General features: G+C 45.5%; 1 protein-coding gene across 1 annotated transcript; it reads left to right on the forward strand.

The window, feature by feature from the left end:
- The first annotated feature begins 11,305 nt into the window (after positions 1 to 11,305).
- Positions 11,306 to 21,133, forward strand: LOC136543910 (uncharacterized). Its single transcript, XM_066536231.1, has 14 exons — positions 11,306 to 11,942; positions 12,040 to 12,132; positions 12,790 to 12,852; positions 13,154 to 13,240; positions 13,323 to 13,475; positions 13,556 to 13,713; positions 14,451 to 14,685; positions 14,794 to 14,904; positions 15,921 to 16,979; positions 17,074 to 17,337; positions 17,675 to 17,860; positions 18,357 to 19,508; positions 19,597 to 19,947; positions 20,048 to 21,133. The coding sequence occupies exons 1-14, from the start codon at positions 11,529 to 11,531 to the stop codon at positions 20,534 to 20,536; spliced, it is 4,815 nt and encodes a 1,604-aa protein (XP_066392328.1). The 5' UTR covers positions 11,306 to 11,528; the 3' UTR covers positions 20,537 to 21,133.
- The last annotated feature ends 193 nt before the right edge of the window (positions 21,134 to 21,326 follow it).

A 21,326-nucleotide genomic window follows, 5' to 3' on the forward strand; every position in this document is an offset into this window, starting at 1 on the left:
TTCAAACTCCTTAAGGCCTCCGAGCGATTCTCTTGGTCGGAGGAGGCAGACTTAGCTTTTGAGCATCTCAAGGTGTTCTTAACAAAGCCTCCGATCATGACAGTGCCACATCCAAATGAGACTCTGCTAATATACATCGTCGCTACTTCTCACGTCGTGAGCACAACTATTGTCGTCGAACGTGAGGAAGCCGGGCACGCTTATAAAGTGCAATGTCTGGTTTACTTCATTAGTGAGGTACTTAATGAGCCCAAAACTCATTATCCTCAGGTACAAAAGATGTTATACGTCATTCTTATTACGTTGTGCAAACTCCGCCACTACTTCGAATACTGCAAGATCGCCGTGGTCACTGAGTTCCCTCTAGGGGACATTCTCTGCAACAAAGAGGCCAATGGCCGCATCATTAAGTGGGCTATTGAGCTCGGCACCTATTCCATCAAATTCAGAAGTAGACCTACCATTAAGTCATAGGCGCTTGCTGATTTCGTCGCTGAATGGACCGAGATCCAAGAGCCCATCGCCGCTACTTGCCCCGAACACTGAATGGTGCTGGTGCGGGCATTCTATTCATTACGCCGACCAAGGATAAGCTACGCTATGTTCTTCGGATACACTTTTCAGCCTCCAACAACGCCGCTGAATACGAAGCGTGTCTCCATGGTCTCCGTATAGCCATTGAGCTCGGTGTCAAATGCCTCATGGTGTACGGGGACTCCGCGCTAGTTATCAACCAGCTCAATAAGGATTGGTCCTATTCTAGTGAGAAGATGGACGCATACTACACCAAAATCAGGAAGCTCAAAGGAAAATTCTATGGCATCGAGTATCACCATGTGGTATGTGACCAAAATCAGCTCGCCGATCACTTATCCAAGCTGGGCTCTTCTCGCGCCGTGATCCCACCGGGGGTCTTTGTTCAAGATCTCCTGGCGCCATCCATCAAAGAAGATAAGGAAGTCGAAGAGGTTCCCCCTATCGAGCAGTTGGTACTTGTGGTACCTTCATCGGTCGCCGATTGGAGGGAGCAATTCATCAAGTACCTCACCAGCGCCAAGGTACCCGCCGACAAGACTGAAACTAAACGCCTAGTTCGTCAAAGCAAACTTTATGTGCTGGTGTATGGCAACTTAATGAGGAAAAGCGCCAAGGAAGGGATACTGCAGAAATGCATCACTCAAGAGGAGGGAGTAAAGCTACTTCTCAAAATTCACTCTAGTTCCTGCAGCAACCACGCGGCCTCGAGAACACTAGTCGGCAAGGCTTTTCGAGCTGGTTTTTATTGGCCCACAGCCATCACTGATGCAAAAGACCTCGTCCGACAATGTGAAGGATGTCAATTCTTCGCTAAACAAATACACGTGCTGGCGCAAGAGCTGCAAACCATCCCAGCTTCCTGGCCCTTCACGTGCTGGGGACTAGACATGATCGGCCCTTTCAAACCAGCACCAGGTGGTTTCCAGTATGTGTATGTCGCCATCGACAAGTTCTCCAAGTGGATTGAATATAAACCGCTCGTCTCAGCTACTGCAAAGAAAGCAGTTGAGCTCTTCAAAGATATCATCCATAGATTTGGTCTACCGAACAGCATCATCACCGATCTCGGAACTACATTTACTGACCATCACTTCTGGGACTTCTGCGAAGACCATTGCATCTCCATCAAATATGTCTCCGTTGCCCATCCAAGAGCCAACGACTAGGTCGAACGGGCGAAAGGCATGATCCTTGATGCCCTCAAAAAGCGACTATATCAGCAAGAAGAAAAGCACCCGGGTAGATGGCTCAAGGAGCTTCTAGCTGTAGTCTGGGGATTGCGTACTCAAGCTAGTCACAGCACCGGCGTGACTCCATACTTTTTGGTCTATGGCTCAGAAGCCATACTACCAGCGGATGTTACTTTCCGAGCACCTAGAGTGGAAAATTATGATGAAGAGCAGGCCAAGGCTGTTTGGTCTGAGGATGTCGACAGGGTCGAGGAAGAACGCCTAATCACCTGCATCCGTACAGCTAAATATCTGGAAGGCTTGTGGAGGTACTACAACCGAAATGTCAAAGGTCGTTCATTTGTTGTTGGCGATCTCGTTCTCCGCAGAAAACAAAAAACTAAAGGGATGCACAAGCTCTCTTCCCCTTGGGAAGGGCCTTATGTCGTCAAAGAGGTTACTCGACCAGGTTCTTATCGCCTAAGTGACTTAGAAGGAGTCGATGTTCCCAACTCGTGGCACATCAAACACCTTATACGTTTCTATCCTTGAAACACTCTAGATATGTACTCTCCACTTTTATATTGAGTAAAGTTTTGGTCTCCATAACTTGTCTCTATTTTGCCTCTATTGTTGTTTAACATCCACTCGCGGTCACCGACCTCCATGCTACTTCATAACGAACTCCAATACATAATCGCCATAACCACGCCGACCATGTTTCTCCAAAATCGCTGAAAGATTTCTCCAAAATTGCCGAAAGATTTCTCCAAAATCGCCAAAAGATTTCTCCAAAATCGTCGAAAGATTTCTCCAAAATCGCCGAAAGCTTTCTCCAAAATCGCCGAACACGATTTCTCCAAAATCGCCGAACGCGTTTTCTCCAACATAATCGCCGAACACGATTTCTCCAAACGTTATCACCGAACATGTTTTCTCCCAAATCGCCGAACACGTTTTCTCCAAATCGCCGAACACTTTTCCCGATCGGAGAGCAACATCCTTTCTTTTCTATTCTCTTCGGAGAAGACCCAGTCTCCGATCTCTCCCTACACGTGCTACGGGCTCCGCGCTCTGCGTTATGGGTGGTCGGCTGTGGTTCCTTGGTCACACCTGTTCGTCCTACATGTCTATGGGCTCCGCGCTTGACATTATGGACTATGGGTTAGCCAAGGCTGAGAGTTCAGCATAGAATACATTGCTCGGACGCCGCTTATGCTACCTTTATCTCCAAGTTCGTACAACAACCGCCGAGCAGCACGTGTTCTGCGCTGTTTTTATGGAGAAGACCCAGTCACCGATCTCTCCCTACACGTGCCACGGGCTCCACGCTCTGCGTCATGGGTGGTCGGCTGCGGTTCCTGGGTCACGCCTGTTATTCCTACACGTGCACGGGTGCCGCGCTCGACATTATGGACCATGGGCTAACTAAGGCCATAGGAATCAGTAGCAGACCAACTGTTCGGACGCTATTTGAACTACGCATAATCGTGTTAGGATTGAAACTGTGAAGATTTTTTCACCGAAATACAAGCAAACTGCATATATTGCATATACATGCACCTTATAACATTTATTCGATAAATAATTGTTTCTTGCGCTTTCGCGCGTTCTAATTACACTGTCAAGATTTTACAGATGATAATCTATGAGCAGATTACTGAGCTCCGCCATTACCATCCGTCTCACCAAACAGATCTATATCGCCGGCCAGCATCTTCGTTGCGTCCTCCACCTCATCCTCTAGCTACTGGGTCCCCACGTCGCTCAGTCCTTCAGCGAACCCACCCCCTATTGACTGAAGGCAATGGTCAGGTAATGGGACCAAACAACCGTGAGGACATGGGTAGCGATGGTCGTAATGGCGTCATGGTTGAAGGTCTTGAAGTTCTCCCATGCTGCCTTGCACCTCTAGATGATGGTGTCGGGATGTTGCCGCCTACCGTCGTGCTGAGTGGCCGGTTCCAGGTTGATGCAGTCAAGCACCGGCTTAATTGCAGCGATTACAGCGTCGAAGTTCTCCTTTTGGACCTTGGCCTCCTACACCAGCACGTCAAACTATGCTTTGGCTTTATGACAATAGCCTACAAGCGTTACAACGATCCATTATACAAGGAAGCTACTTTAACAGCAATTCTGACAAGGAGGAATTCACCTTTTAGCTCCAAAGCAAGTTTGTCCGCCTGCTCTGTTTCCTTTGCCTTCTCCTGGCGAAGTTGATCAATGGCCTGGTGCATTTGCCCGAGCTCAGCGTCTTGCTCTACAAGCACAACAGTTGTCACCAAAATGTGGTTGTTTAGCAATATATAAGTACATTCGTTGATATACCATACCTGCTTTCTACTTGGATACACTGTTAAGTTGTTCAGTTTTCCTCTCCAACTGCTCGGAAGCACTTTTTAGTTGGCCGGAGATGGCGGCCAGCTGCTCGGACTGGCTCCTAACCTGTTCGAATATAGCAGCCAGCTTTTTGGTCAGGACCCCCTTTTCGTATTCCAGGTCCCGCGCGTTGGACTCCGCAAGGTCTCGTTCGTGTTGGGCCCTCTAGATATTCTTCTCTGAGAGGTTCCTGGCCTCCTTGAGTTTTTCATTCTCCTCAGTAAGGGGCTCCATTCGCTTTATCAGCTAGCGGCGCTACTCGGCAACTTGAGTTATTTTCTGCAGATGCACAATGATAGTACCGTTATCCAATTCCAAAAAACAAGCAGGACCTTTCCACACGAAGTACTAACCTTGATCTATTTCATCACACCGATAAGGGCAGTCTCTAGTCTCCTAAACTCTTTGGAGGTGTCCTCCTCTTCGACAATTACAATTTCATCGCCGCGCTTTCGGAGGATCTAGACTGATTGGGGTTGAGGTTCATCATGAATGATCTCCTCCACCTCGTCCTCCTCTGTTGTAGCCGGGGGCACCACCTAAGGGCACAGTGGTCGGATAGCTGGTCTGACCATGCCCTCCGAAGCATCGAGAGTGTCGTCTGCTCCTTCGGCGCCGAAGGCTTTTCCGCTCTAGATTCTTCCATTGTCAATGATGCTATCACCGACTCATTCGCCGTTGTAGACAGTCGTTCGCTGCCACCAAGCCCACCAGGGGCAGCGATTGGCTCTGCTGCGTGCTCCCGAGCAGTTGGGGACTCGAGGATGGGGTCTACAGGCATCTCCCAAGCTCCGAGGCCAATTTCTGGCTGCTGCTCAATCTGAGCAGGCGGGGCTAGATCTGTCATTCGCCTTGCACTATATCAAATCAGTTATTCAGACGCCATAGAAGTAAAGAAAATACATCAAAGTAACTTACGGTTTGGTCTGACGGTTCAATTTCTTGAACCAGCGATGCCGACCCGAGCCTCCGGGCGCAGCCACGGGGTCGACTCCCATGCTCTGTGGGGGAATTCTCGGCTCTTCCTTGGTCGACCATGGTTCCGCCTGCTGCTTCGGGTCTGCTTCCGCTTGTTGCTCGGAGACTTCCATTGCTCGACCCGCAAGGACTTCCGTCATCTACTGCATAGAAATTCCCTCCGCTCGCTGCTCGGGGACCTTCCTCGTTGGTGCCTCACGGACTTCTTCGCCTACCCCGGGTTGTTCCCCCGCGAGTGGGATACGTGGAGGCTCTTTCATGCTCGGGGGAGGATCCATGCCATTTTCATTGTCATTAGACCAATCGAACACCGTGGTCCTTCGTGTTCGATTGGTCTGATCATCGCCAAGTGAGATGCCACCTAGTTTGCGGGGAGCAGTAGCCACTATTTTCCTCTTCTTCTGGGCTGGCTCATCTGCCACCGGCCTCTTCCCCCGGATTTTGGCCGACACCGAGGGAGGACTCTCCATCCGACCAACATCCATACCTCTGGATTCCGAGGAAACGCCAACAGAGCTTTCTTCAGGTTGAGCTGGTGGTCATGCATCCACTGCTGGGGGCCAATCGTTTCTCAGCACGCTCGAGAAATACACTGCCCTGTCCTACGAATGGATCTTCACATGAGTAGGATCAGTTTATTACTCAGCAATGACAATAAAAAAAACTTCTCGAAAACACACAGTCGGGATATTCACCTGAGGAGGCAGATTCTTGCAGTTGAAGGGCTTTGTGTACCTTGACAACCTGAATGAGGCTAGTGGAGCGAACAGCTCTGCAGTTCGCTCTTTAACGATGTTCTTGGATAGTATTTCTGGCCTCTCTCAGGTACCGTCGATCTCCCCTTTGAATTCAAAGCCTGGGTACGCCCTCTCTTTATAGGGCTAAACACGGCACACTATGAAACTTGCCGCTACCAATCCGCCATTGGTCTTCATGCCTTTTATTAAGTCGAGGAGTTCATTCACTTGCTCCATATCGTCGTTGCTCGATAGCTCCGACCAACTCCTCTAGCTTTCTGGGATGTGGTCGGCGTTACAGCAAACCGCTGGGTGGTTTTGTTTCATGTAGAACCACCTAGTGTTCCACCCCTTCAGTGATGTGTTAAGTGGTATAGTAAGGTATTCGCTCGCCATTTCATCCCGCAGCTAGAGATACACCCCGTCGACCACCTTGGAACCAACGCCGCCTCTCTTCTTCAGCCAGAATAGGTGACGGAAGAGATTGAAGTGGGGTAGGATTTCAAGGTATGCCTCACAAAAATGGATGAAGATTGAGATGTGCAAAATGGTATTGGGGTGGAGATTGCATAGAGTAATCCCCCAGAGCTCCAACAGATCCCTCAGAAAATAGGTGAATAGGAAATCCTAACCCGCGCCAGAAATAGTCCTCGAATACCACTGCTTCATCAGTATGGGGTGTTGGGAAGGACTCATCGAGGGCTAGCCGCCATCCGGCGGTAGCACGGTCGAGGAGAACGCCAACTTCCACCAATTGGTTTAGCTCCGCTTCTCCTATTCACGATAGCACCCACTCCTCATCACGTCGGGCCACGGCGCCCGTGTTCTGTGGACTAGTCTTCTTCGGCACCCACTCCCTTCTTCGGTGCCATCTCCCAGATCTGGTTAGGGTTTGGCGGTGGAGGTAAACGTGGTTGCGGATTCGGCGGTGCAAGAGATGAGGAGGAAGATGAAGTGGAAAAGGTGGGAATGGGGTATGCGGCGGCACCGTTATATAGGACTTTCCCCACTGTTCCACATTCAAGGGTTTTTTGGGAACCATTCCCGCGATGTGCGCCGCTCCGATTTCTCCGATGCAACATATGGGCCGTTACTTAGGCTTCTACGCAACTACAGCCCATGTTGCTCATTTATCGCTGCCATCAATTGCTACTCGCTGAAATATCACCGACTTCTCCGCCATTTATTGAGGCTCAATAACCAACACTGTACAGCCGTTACTCCAGTTTTTTCTCCATGGTTCGATTTCTCCGATGACTCCGCCTGTAGCTCGAGGACTGGCGGCCTGCTCCGCTAGTCTTTGATTGTTTTTCTATTTCTAACCCTGGCACCACGTGACTGCGTCACCTACTGTTAGGCTCGGGGACTAAGTGGGCATACTTTACCTTGCGGTGAATGTTCTTTGTCTCTTTTTGGGCCACGCACGAGGACTGGCTGCCTGCTCGGCTGGTTTTCTACTATTATTTTAGTTTCTGACCCTGGCACCACATGATTACATCATCTGCTGTCAGGCTCGGGGACTAAGTGGGCATACTTCACCTCACGGTGAGTGTGTGGGATTTTTTTCTCGAAGACTACATGCCTATAGAAGAATATTGACTCCTACTACTTTGTTCGGACTCTAAGTGGGCACACTTGGTCCACTGTGGAGAAATTTTCGATTCTGAACTTGAGCTCCTTACACCCTTATGGCAAGCCGTACTTGGAACACACTGCTCGACGATAGGTCACGCTGCTCGGCACCAGCTCATGCTGCTCGATGATGGTTCACGCTGCTCGGCGATAGGTTATGCTGCTCGGTGGTAGTTCATGCTGCTCAGCGATGGTTCACGCTGCTCGGCGACGGTTCACGCTGCTTGGCAATTCATCATGGTGCTTGGACCATGAGTTTGACCACTCGGCGTTACTCGCACCTACTCGGACGAGCTCAAGATGGCGTTGCACAACTGGTACAAGGCGCTCGGGGACTAGCTGTGAGGTGTATGACCCCGGATACCCATGACAGGTCACATGGGCTACGCCCCTAGGGGTGGCCCAACCCACAAGATGAAGCCTTACGGGGCACGATTCTGCTCAGCGTCTCCCGCAAGACATCGAGAAGATATTCAGAAGATACTACGAGATCTGTTAGGATATGTATGATCCCAAGATTCCTGTAATCAGTTATTACTTTCCGGTTATCTCTCAGATCTAACCGACTTGTAACCCTGCCTCTCGGACTATATAAGGCGGGCAGGGACCCCCTCCAAAATTACGGCATATCATACGATAGCTAATACAAACCAACAGACCATAGGAGTAGGGTATTACGTCATACTGACAGCCTGAACCTGTCTAACTCGTGTGTCTCTGTTGCCTTCTTGTTCTTGATCTTACGCTCCTCTGCCGATCAATCTATTTTCATGGGATACCCATCAGAGGACTGCCGACAATATTCTGTCGACAGTTAGCGAGCTCACCGAGCGTGACACTTGAGCCATCGAGGCAAGTGATGTTAGCTCAACCCCTCCAGTTGCGGAAACCGCAGACGGGGTGACGATCACAAAGATGAGCCGACCCTCGATCGGACCCCCGCTACGCGTGGGGGCTCAAGAAAAGTTGGACTTGCAAGGAGACCGAACACGCGGTCGCAGAACAACAGACCCCCGTAGGGGTTGGAATCAGGAAATACCTTTTTCGACCCATCAAATCTCACGGCTATACCCCCGAGGGGTCCGATCATGACGAAAGGGAATCGCCGCCCCCAGGACACGCCGTGGGCGACAAAAGAAGACCAATGAGAGTCCTCCCATTCGAAAAAGCATCCGAAGGAGTATTCTACTCCTTCGTAGGCTCGGAGGCTACTGTCGGGGACCAAAACTAGGGTACCCGAAGAGGTGGAGCTAATGGTCACCAACATTTATTTATCTGAGCAGTCAAGAGCGCGACTACAGTTCCAACCGACCCCTAGGTACGCGGGCTTCGCCTCGTCCGACCTCTGGGTCAGGGGCCCCACCTCGTCTAACCTCTGGGGGTGGGCTCTGCCTCGCCCAACCTCTGGGTCAGGGGCCCCACCTCGCCCAACCTCTAGGTCGGTGGCTTCGCCTCGCTCGGCCTCTGGGTCGGGGGCTCCGTCTTGCCCGACCTCTTAGGCATGGCTCCTGGCGGAAGCCCATACCACCACCAACCACTACGAGCCAGAAAGTACAATCCAAGGTCAAACTTTCTGGCATCGTGCAGGGAGCGGGCACATCTCAGCATGACCCGTGCCCGCGATATGTCACTCCAGGGAACTCACATCACCAACAGTGACGGACGCATGGTCACTATGCTACCTACTCCTTGTACGGTCGCTGACCAGCAGGCTGGTTCGCCGCGTCGCCCGTCGGGACAGAATGGGACGTCATGACCCGCTGACAACGTTGGGCGTGGCATCAGCGGCGAACAGGCGCTCGGCGTGGAGACATCCCTGTCACCATTTACAGTGTCGGCGGGACCCGCGTAAAGGAGAAGAAAGGTCCGGCGGTCCTGGAAGCCTTCCTCTCCTTGGCTCTTCTCCCTCTTTCTCTCTGTGTAACCTGCTCTTCCCCTTCATCTATAAAAGGGGAAGCAGGACGCCCCAGGAGGGAAGAGAGCGGTTCACCACTCTATAGGGCTACAGACATCAAAACACACGCCCTAACACGCCTTAGGGGCACACGCACATCAGATACTTGGGACTTGTCCCTCTCTCGCTCGTTTGTAACCCCTACTACAAACTTTCAGTGCTAGTAACACGAGCAGCAGCGACGAACTGGACGTAGGGACTTTCTGCCCGAACCAGTATAAACCCCATGTCCTCTGAGCGCACTATCCGAGCCAGACGCGCAATACTAGAAATTTACTAGTTGGTAACTTGAAACACCGACACTATTTATTTTCTTAGGCCGGAAGTGCATAAGCGCAGATTAGTAAAGTGCTAGAAATTGACCAGCCACACATCACGAATTGTTTAAATTGAAATTTGAAGACCACTTTGTGAAGATTCAAATTGTGGACATAAAGTATGTAGTGTTGCAAGTACAATCATGGTAGTTCTTTCTAAAGAGTTCTGTTTGGTAGCACATCTAAATGTGCATAAAAATCATTCAAGAAAGAAGGGTGAATATACAACTATTCATGTCCGACTTGCAATCTGCAACTATCCATATGTTGATTTCTCTCTTTTGTTTCTTGTTGCATAAATCTTGAATAAAACTCAAAATTTCATAATGTAAATACTTACAGCGTAGTTGGTCTGATGACGAGAAGAGCCTGGCTCGCTTCTAGCAGCCAGGTCAAGCCAGGACAGTCCTACTGTATACAAGACTGATGTTTGGTTGACTAAATAAATACGTAGGATAAGTGCATCAGTTGCTTGGGCGTGTTCGGCTGGTCTATAAGCCGTTTGACTGATTTGTACGACTGAATTATTGAAAGAGAAAAATATTATACTATAACTGATAAGTCGCTAATTAGAGCAGCCGAACACGCCGTTGCCTGCTGTTGTACCTGCTGTCTCTCTCTCGCGCGAGCCACAACACACGCTCGAGCAGTAAAACAACTCTAATCTCGATTTTTTTGGTAAAATAAAGAAAAATCTCCCTCCAGTAACGTCTACCCACACTTGGAAAAAAGATCGCTCCGTGCGCAGAAATATACGGATGCTAAGCGCTCCTATGGCTGAGTGGTTTGGACAGGGTCTAATGCAAATATATAAGAGAAAAAAAGTATAAAAACATCTGGGCCGATTTAAAAATAGTATAGGTTTCCTGATGTACAACTGTTTTTTAGAATGGGATAATAAAAATGGTTGAAAAATATAAAAAAATATGCATCCTTCAATTTTAGCAATTAGTAATATAAAAATTCCTTGATTACTAATTCTTTTTTTCTGATAACAGATTACTAATTTTCTTTTTAGAAAACTATTGGAGAGATGCTCTAGGAGCCATCAGACTATCAGCTTACCAAAAACAGCCCCTTTCTACCGCTATATTACTCGACTTCTTTTTTTATAATGTCAGACATTCCTGGTTCAACTAAAATTTGTGCTTGGTGCCCATTATTATTTTTAACTTGAAATGGAATCCCTAATGAAGAGGGGGAAAATTGTTCAAATTTTCGTGCGATGGTAGCAAGGAGTAGTGCAGGACGAGCAAATCAAGCGAGAACCGACTATCCTCGAAGTCGAACGATCTCACGGTCACGGGGCGTGGTCCATAGTCCGTGGGCTTGAGCTAAGGGCCTGTTTACATAGCGAAAATTTTTACAAAATGATACTGTAGCATTTTCGTTGTTATTTAACAATTATTGTTCAATCATAGTCTATTTAGGTTTAAAAGATTCGTCTAGTGAATTTCGTCTAAACTGTGTAATTAGTTTTATTTTTTATTTATATTTAATGCTTCATGTATGTTTCAAAGATTTGATGTGACGAAAAATCTTGAAAAATTTGACATTTTGGAAAGCAACTAAACTGGACCTGAACGAAACGGGACTCTGCTGTAGCGGGACCCCTGCAGCTTCAGCCGAAAAAATGGTGACGACCGGCTAAACCCCCTTTCCTCTTTCAAATCTCATCTCCCTCTCGCCGCCGCCGCCGCCGCCGCCTCCCCTCCCCTCCCCGTCCCGCTCCCACTCCCGCTCCCACTGTCCAACCCACCACCCGAACCTTAAACCCCGCAAGCCTCGCCCAAACCCTAAACCTCGTCGAGCCGCAGCCCCAGCCATGCCGAAGGTCTTTGGCACCGGCGTCTTCGAGTTCCGGCACCCCCGAGCGGCCGAGTACCCGCTCCCCGGGGACGCCGCCCCCGCTACGGCCACGGCGCCCGACAAAGTCCCCGCATCCACCGGCGGCGGCTCCATCACGCTCCTCGACATCCAGCGGGACCGCCTCACCCGCGTCGCCACCGAGCATTGGGGCACGCCCGCCGCTGCGTCGGCCTTCGACGCGGACCTTGTCAGGAAGATCTATGCCACCGAGCTCCGCGTCGAGGGGCGGGGCCGGAAGACCGTGCCTCTGCAGCGTGTCATGATCCTCGAGGTCAGCCAGTACCTCGAGAACTACCTGTGGCCGCACTTCGACCCGGCGGACGCTTCCTTTGAGCACGTAATGTCCATCATCCTCATGGTCAACGAGAAGGTCAGCCTCTGCCCCGAATTGGATTGGAGAGCTTGCTGCCTGCTGCTAGCTCGGGCAATTTCTAGGGTTTCTGACATGGTTTGGGCCTTGTGTGCAGTTTCGGGAGAATGTGGCGGCTTGGACATGTTTCCATGATCGGAAGGATGCATTCAAGGGGTTCCTGTGGCGGGTTCTCAAGCTCAAGGAAGAGGTTTGTGTTGATTTTGCTTTGCCATTCAAATTTTGTTTCATGTGAGACCTAATTTATGATACAGTTGATTTTGAAGTTCATTTACGCGCCTACTTTAAATAATTTTTCTAGAGCATGGATAAATCTGGGTGTTGGCAATTGTATGTATTTCACTTTAGACAAAATGTAAGATGTAGTGAGATGTAGTCACTATAGTTGGTCGTGAATTGAGAACATCAGATTTGATTACCAAAGCTTAAGTTTGGTGGTTTGAATTGATTCTGTTGCACAGACGATGGTTTCCCCACTTAATTGTTCAGTTGTTTTGAGCTCCAGTTGAAGAGCTTGCGCAGAGCATTTCTTTCTCAGATGCTCTGGTACAATTCTTCTCAATCTCAAGTAGTCGAGGTGCCTTGGTTGTCATTTCTTACAGGCTGGGTCATAGAGTTGAGAGGCATCAGGGGATACTGGTTGTGTGTTGCTTGCATTCTTTTTGTTTTTTTGTTGTGCATACCAGTTGTTTTCATATACAAATAGTTTGGTTGTTTGTCCATCTCCAGCTCAAAACTTATCTGCTTATGACAGTATGGTATCTGTGGCTTCTGGATGGTTTCCTTATGAAAATATTTTGATATTATGATGCTTATTCTGAAATTTTCTTCTTATGCTATCATGCAGGAAAGGGCTCTTAATATGGCAGAGAAAACAAATTACCTCCTGTTCATGATAAATTCATTTCAGGTACTCAATATATTTTCCTTGGGGCAGTATTTGCATCACATGCGGATGCTTCATTTTCTCAATATACTTTGTTTAATAACCTCTGTTCAACTAGACAACCACTACATACTTGATCTTGAGGTTAAATGGAGATATAAGTTCTTTATTGAATTGATATGTGCACTGATATTTATTTATAATTTTCAAGATTATGAGCAAACGTCAGGTTGCCCTAATAACTTCAGATTTAGTTATCCAAGGCTTACTCTTGTGTATACACATTGGGATCATACAATGACATGTATTTTATGCTTCGCTGCAGAGTTTGGAGGACGAGCTTGTCCGAGAAACGATACTTCAGTTAGTAAGCCTAAAGCTGTGGAATACTCTTTCTTTTGGACGACTTCAGGTAATTTTAGGTTTTCTTCCCTATGAATAGTTTTTTTATGTGCTAACTTTTGGGTTCTTATCTTTGTTTCAAACATGTACAGATGGAACTCTGCCTTAACCCTGAATTGATTAAGAAGTGGACCAAAATCAAAAGAAGAGAGGCAAAGGAAGCAAAAAAGGCTGACCAACCTATTGACCCTTCTGAAATGCTCAAGAATAAGTTCCTTAGGAATCTAATTGAAGAATTCTTGGAGGTGCACCTTTGAAACTATTCTTCTTACTCAGTTGTTGCTAGATATGAATCTTGCTTAACTCCTGTGGAACTTCTTTGTAGATTCTTGATTCAAAGGTCATACTATCCAATCAAGATGCTGGTGAAGAATCTGTATTGAACGAGTCGCTCAGTGGGCAGATCGATGATTCTTGTGTCCTATATTGTGAGAGATTTATGGAATTTTTGATTGACATGTTAAGCCAGCTTCCTACTAGACGGTATGTAATTACTAATCTTGTATGCAGCACCTTTATAAGAGTAGATTTACCTAATAAGTCATTCAATTTTACACGCACACTCCACTTAGATCCAAGAACCTGAGAACTTAACATCCTGCTCTGCTATTTTTGCAATTATGTCGTTAGTGCAAGTAGGAGTTCCTCATGATATAAACACCCATACACATATAGAGCCTTTAGGGGCTTGAATGCTTATAATTCTCCAGTTCATTCATGGGTCCAAATGGAAACCTGGGATAGAGTTATATACAGAGCAACTGCCTTTTTTGACCATGCAGTTCTCAATGTTCTTGCACATCAAATAATCATAGAAACAAATTGTGAGTACCTGGCTCTGTCCACCCTGAGCAATTCAAATCATGAAGCCATAAACCAGTGTATTTCCCTCCATTCAAGGGTGTTTACTTTCTGCTGTCAGAATCTCTCATTTTCATAACGGGACATCAGTTCTGTGATCTGGTTGTCTGTATAAGTTCGTATCATGTCAATTATGTGACCTGGTTGTTTCTATAAGATCGTATCATGCCCACATCACATTTTTCCATTGTATTTTTACCTAGATTTCTTTAGTCTATTCAAGAAACACATCTATATTCCTAAGCAAAGGAATATCTTGATTCAGTTAAATATTGTTTACAAGTGGCATTGCTAACAAACCTTAGCTTGCATTTGCTTATGTCTTATCTTTGCCCACTTATGTTGGTTATAATCTGCAGATTTTTGAGGCCCCTAGTTGCTGATGTTGCTGTTGTTGCCAAGTGCCACTTAAGTGCACTCTATTCTCATGAAAAGGGACGCCTTTTTGCACAGTTGGTTGACTTGCTGCAGTTTTATGAAGGTTTTGAGATTAATGATCACTCTGGGACACAGCTCGGTGATGATGATGTCCTGCAGGCGCATTATTCCCGTTTCCAAGCTTTTCAGCTGCTAGCATTTAAACAAGTGCCTAAGGTGTCCACCTTGTTGTCTTGTCTAATTTGATTTCTATTTTGCAGTTCAATTTCTTGTACGCTAGTAGTAACATGGAAGACTTATTATTTTTTGTTTTAATTATTGCAGTTGCGAGATTTTGCCTTGTCTAGTATTGGTTCACTCCATAAGCGAGCTGACTTAACAAAAAAGCTGCTTGTCTTGTCAGATGTGGAACTGCAAGATCTGGTTTGTAACAAGGTGAAAATTTTCACATTTTAGTTTGTGCTTGTTGTCTATAAATTATGTCAGACTCTTTTGTTGTTTGTAAATGGATTCCGGATTCCCTGACATGTGTCAGCTGGATATGCTTCTTGCTTGTCATGGGTAGTCTATCTTTCAAAGTTCGATGGTGCTCCAATATCCAGACTTAAATTAATAAAATAGCATGAAAATCACATGCATACAATTGGTCATTTGGATAATTGACCATTCAATGACTGATCTGATTGTAGTTTGTTGGAAATTTCCACACACATTGGATGTTTTTTGAGGTTGGGTGTACAGGAGCACTTAAATATGCTGGATAGGCCGTATATATCCTCTTAGATTGAGCTGTCTAGCTTCTACTTCTTCTCCCCCTTGTCAATGAGGCTGCAATCTGAAGAGGTGAGACTTACATTGAGTCCCTTTTACCTCGGTGATATTAGGTGATCTTAGCTGCAGGTTTCAAATAAAATTGCTCCCCATGTAGTTGCATTTGGGAATCACTGGACATTAGAATCTGCACATGATATACACCTTACAAACAGCACTGAGATCTGACATGCACCGACTTCTTTAGGCCTTTAAATGTGTGGAGCAAAAAACGATTTTCAAGAAATTATATGTTCAAAAGCAGTAAACACCATCTCAAAATAAGCAGCAAATGCATTTCCCACTTGGTTATATGTTAATCCACCAAATAAATACTTCTCATTCTTATTTCCTAGCATGTCCTGTGCATTGTCATTAGTGGTTAAATGACATCAATGGTGAGCAAATATGGAACTGTCTGCTACCAATCAAAGGTCCGAGAAGTTATCTCTGATGACAATGATTGCTCACCATTTATTTTGTATTTTCACCCAAACAGCAAATTAGTTCCATACTGGAGTTGGCTTAAAAGTTGTTCTCATGGTTTATAGCTTATTATTTCCTAATTGCTTATTAGTGATTTTTTTACCTGTATAACTGAATGCATGCTTTTGAGGTGCTAATATGTCCTTTTTAAGCAGCTTAAGTTAATCTCAGCGAAAGATTCATGCAGTGGAAGGCGTGATTTTCTTATCGAAGTTCTAGTTGCTTTTTTTGAGAAGCGGCAATCCCAAAAAGATGCAGTAAACGCACTTCCTCTGTATCCAAATGAGCAGATCATGTGGGATGAAAGCCTTGTTCCTAGCATTAATTACTCTGGAGAAGGTTGTCTTGCCCTCCCAAAGCTCAATCTCCAATTCCTGACGCTTCATGATTATTTGTTAAGAAATTTCAATCTGTTTCGTCTTGAATCAACTTATGAAATTCGTGAAGACATTCAGGAAGCTGCTCCTCATCTACATGCTTATATCAACAATGAAGGAGAGACTGCCTTCCGTGGATGGTCTAGAATGGCTGTTCCGATTAAGGAATTTAAGATTACAGAAGTGAAGCAGCCAAACATTGGAGAAGTTAAGCCTTCTACTGTAACTGCTGATGTTACTTTCAGCATATCAAGCTACAGGCATCAGATAAAATCTGAATGGGATGCTCTGAAGGAGCATGATGTTCTATTTTTGCTGTCAATCCGCCCTTCTTTTGAACCTCTTAGCCCTGAAGAGGCTGCAAAATCAACTGTGCCAGAAAGGTTAGGATTGCAATATGTACGTGGATGTGAGGTTATTGAAATTCATGATGAGGAAGGAACACTCATGAATGACTTCACAGGAAGGATAAAGCGAGAAGAGTGGAAACCACCCAAAGGTGAGATTCGTACTGTCCGAGTTGCCTTAGATACAGCACAGTACCACATTGATGTTACTGAGACAGCAGAGAAGGGCGCAGAAAATGTGTATGGAACATTTAATATTCTAATGAGAAGGAAACCCAAGGAGAATAATTTCAAAGCAATCTTGGAATCTATACGTGATCTAATGAACGAAACATGTGTAGTTCCAGAATGGTTGCATAACATATTCTTGGGTTATGGAAATCCTTCTGCCGCACAGTGGATGAATATGCCTGATCTTCTGGAAGTTATAGATTTCAAGGACACTTTTCTTGATGCCAACCATGTTCAGCAAAGTTTTCCAGATTACCAGGTATGTATTTTGACTAAAACAATTGCTTTCTTGGAGTGTATCTATTCTCATTTTCATCTTCAATCTCCAAGCTTCTAATGCTTGAATTTTTCAGGTTACATTTATCAATTCTGATGGTACAGAAAACCTGCATCCAAGTCCCCCTTTTAAGACTAGGCTATCCAAGAAAATGAGGGAAAGCAGTCATGCTCTACCTGGCAACGTGAACTCCAATTTGACTGTTAAGAGCAGTAATAATATTGCTGATGGGGAGCCTCAGAAAGAGAAACTAATTGTTGAGAGTTACATTCCAGCTGATCCTGGGCCGTATCCTCAAGATAAACCTAAACAGAACTCAGTGAGGTTCACACCCACTCAGGTACTCTTCAGACTATCAGACAATCCAATAGTTTCAGTTGGTGCATTGAGGCACATTTAGAGCATTTTTTGTGCATATTAGACGCTTCTTCCAACATCGAAGATACGATACTGTCTCTGGTCAAGAATCATTATTTTTATCTAAGTGTACATGCAATGGTTATCTGACTGGAACTTGAGTACATAGCATATTTGCTCTCTTAAGTATATAGAATAAGCCTACCCTGACATGTGTGTAGGCTCAATCTGTGTGATCTGCTAGTGTCTTTGCTTTCATGATGAGTGTGGATCTTATTCACCTTAAAAATTCTGACCGTGATAATATTATTTATTTGTAGATTGGTGCTATAATATCTGGTATTCAACCTGGGTTGACGATGGTTGTTGGTCCTCCTGGTACGGGGAAAACAGATACAGCTGTGCAGATATTAAATGTTCTATATCACAACTGCCCTTCACAAAGAACACTGATTATAACCCATTCCAATCAGGCTTTGAATGACTTATTTGAGAAGATAATGCAGGTACCGTTTTTGTGCAATATATGATCTAAACTTTTACCTCTTACCTTACATCAGTACTTTTTCAAGATATATGGTGTGTCAATGCTGTGCTGTACATTAATGTGAGTGACTTGTTACTGTTGGTGCACCTGACTGAAAATTAGTCGAACATTTCCCTGCTCTTCCATGTATAATTGCAACATGCTTGTTTTACTCCTTGTTGATTCTGATCTGTTCTGTTAATAGAATCCAAAGGTAAAAGGGTACATGTTCTGAGGGAGTGAGGGATTTGAACCTCATGCTTCCATACATTGTTGCTTAACATGCCTAAACACTACAGTTTATATTTTTTATTTTCCTTGTATTTTGACTGGTGGCATGACTCATTTTATTCACTTCATGATGGGTGATATATGTTTGCTAGATGCTTTTCGTATAATTGCAGAATATTTTTAATATGACTATCTGTTGCATGTTAGTTTGCTACAGGACATCTGATACTTTATTTTTCTGCCAGAGGGATGTACCTGCTAGGTACCTTCTCCGCCTTGGTCAGGGTGAGCAAGAACTGGCCACTGATCTTGATTTTAGTCGTCAAGGACGTGTCAATGCTATGCTGGTCCGGCGGCTAGAGCTGCTCGGTGAAGTTTCTAAATTGGCAAGATCTCTTCGTCTTCCAGAAGATGTGGGCTACACATGTGAAACTGCTGCATATTTTTGGCTATTACATGTTTATGCCCGTTGGGAACTATTCTTAGCTGCCTGTTCTCAAAATCAAGACAAACCCTCTTTCGTCAAAGATCGCTTCCCATTTTCAGAGTTCTTTTCAGATACTCCACAGCCTATTTTTACTGGTGAGTCATTTGAGATGGATATGCATGCAGCGAAAGGTTGTTTCAAACATCTTTCTACAATATTCCAAGAGCTGGAAGAGTGTAGGGCTTTTGAACTACTTAAGTCAACAGTGGAGCGAGCAAACTATCTAATGACTAAACAGGCCAAGATAGTTGCTATGACTTGTACTCATGCAGCATTGAAGAGGAGAGACTTTCTTCAATTAGGTTTCAAATTTGACAATTTGCTGATGGAAGAAAGTGCACAGATATTGGAGATAGAAACTTTTATACCGATGCTGCTGCAGCGGCAGGAAGATGGCCATGCTCGTCTTAAACGTTGCATTTTAATTGGTGACCACCATCAGTTACCCCCTGTTGTGAAGAACATGGCTTTTCAGAAGTACAGCCACATGGACCAGAGTCTCTTTACAAGGTTTGTTCGACTTGGTGTCCCTTATATTGAGCTCAATGCTCAGGGTCGTGCAAGACCTAGTATCGCTGAACTTTATAACTGGAGATACAGAGAGCTGGGAGATCTGCCTTATGTCCGTGAGCAAGCAATCTTCCATAAAGCTAATGCTGGGTTCTCTTTTGAGTATCAGTTAGTTGATGTTCCTGATTATAAGGGAAAAGGCGAGTCAGCGCCTTCTCCTTGGTTCTACCAGAATGAAGGGGAGGCTGAGTATATTGTTAGTGTGTATATCTATATGCGCCTGATTGGTTACCCTGCCAATAAGATTTCAATATTAACCACCTACAATGGTCAGAAGCTTCTTATTCGGGATGTTATCAACAAAAGATGCAAGCCATGGAATATTGAGCCCCCTAACAAGGTAATTTGCAATGAGTACGGTGTTTGCTAACAGTTTGTTGGCTTCCGTTTTTTTTGGGTACTGACATCCATTGGCATATCATATCTAGGTTACCACTGTGGACAAGTTTCAGGGCCAGCAAAATGATTTCATTTTACTCTCTCTTGTCCGTACCCGTTTTGTGGGTCATCTTCGTGATGTCAGAAGACTTATTGTAGCTATGTCCCGTGCTCGTCTGGGCTTGTATGTGTTCTGCCGTCGTTCACTGTTTGAACAATGTTATGAATTGCAACCGACATTCCAGCTGCTCCTCCAAAGACCTGATAAGCTTGCCCTGAATCTCGAGGAGTGCACTCCTTTTACCGAGCGACCTTTGGAGGAAACTGGAAACATCCATTACATTACTGGTATTGAAGACATTGATCACCTAGTGAAGTTCAGGCTGGAACATCTTCATCAGGTATGTTGTCCAGTATATCTCTGAAATAAATAGTTGTTATTTTTGGTATTTCAAAAAAAAAAAAACCCTAAGCCAAAACTACAATTTCTCTGTGCAATAGATGCAATACATGCAGTATTATGCTCCTCCGGCAAATGAACTGCCTCAAGCAGTGCCAGAAAATATTGCTGATGCAATCCCTTCTGAAAATGGGAATGCTGGTAGTGCTCTAAATGATGCAAACGAGCACATGGCAGTGGAAGAAAATGGTGGTGTGAATGACGCAGTGACCGGTAATAGGATGGACGAAGATGGTGTTGAGGCAAAGGATGACATGACACAAGAAGGGAACAAGGGTGAAGGGAGTGGCGTGGGTCACATGGCTACAGAGGATACACAAGGGGAAGCACAAGCGAGTACAAATGACAAGATGGAGGAAGCAAATGCCACGTCGACGGACAAGATGGAGGAAGCAAATGCCATGTCAGCGGACAAGATGGAGGAAGCAAATGCCATGTCGATGGACAAGACGGAGGAAGCAAATGCCACGTCGACGGACAAGACAGAGGAAGCAAATTCTGATCCGAAGGACAAGATGGATGAAGAGTGACTTGGTGGTGTAGCCAGTTTTGAAATAGAGGTAGACTTGTGCTGTCCAGCCACAGATCTTGATTTGGAACATCATATTTTCAACTGTGTTACCACAGATGAAGGCTGATAACATGCCACACAAGAGGTGTAGCCGTGTGGGCGGAATCAAGATTGACATATGATGGCCTATGTTGCTGCGGTTAATGATGGTGAAGGTTGTTCGCTACCATCTTGGCCATGCTATGCTGGAAAATGTTCCTTTTCTTCCAACCAACGGCGTCTCCATGTATCCCACATGTGTTCAATAGTGTAAACTGTAGAGATTTTTTTGGCAGTTTGTCTGAATCACTCAGATATCAGAGGCCATGTGCAGCTTCTCAACAGCTTAATGAGTTCCCCGGGCCTTTAATTTAGCGTGCACAAGTTCCATCTATAGTTGTCCCCGTAGCATGACACAGCTGGAACGTTGCTTTTGTATACTTGATTGACTATATTGTAATTTTGGCACAAGCATTAGATTTTTGCAGATTTGATAGACCTTATTGGTCTACAGCTATCATATGGCAACTAATATAAATCTATCAGGCCAAATGTGACCAAGAGAAAGGTTGTCATAAGTTTGAGCTAACTGCATCTTTTGTCTAGCAATTTTTCTCCTGACAATTTGAGGTTTTACTTTACTTATAAGAAAGTCGCTTACTGGTCGTGTCGTGGATCGAAAACTGGGCTACACGTACACACGGTATACGCGTCTTGAAAAAGAGATGGCAGTAGAGAGTTTGGCAACTCGAGGAGATGGTAGTAGAGAG

The sequence above is a fragment of the Miscanthus floridulus genome, chromosome 1 (genome assembly GCF_019320115.1).
Source record: "Miscanthus floridulus cultivar M001 chromosome 1, ASM1932011v1, whole genome shotgun sequence".
Taxonomy (NCBI): domain Eukaryota; kingdom Viridiplantae; phylum Streptophyta; class Magnoliopsida; order Poales; family Poaceae; genus Miscanthus; species Miscanthus floridulus.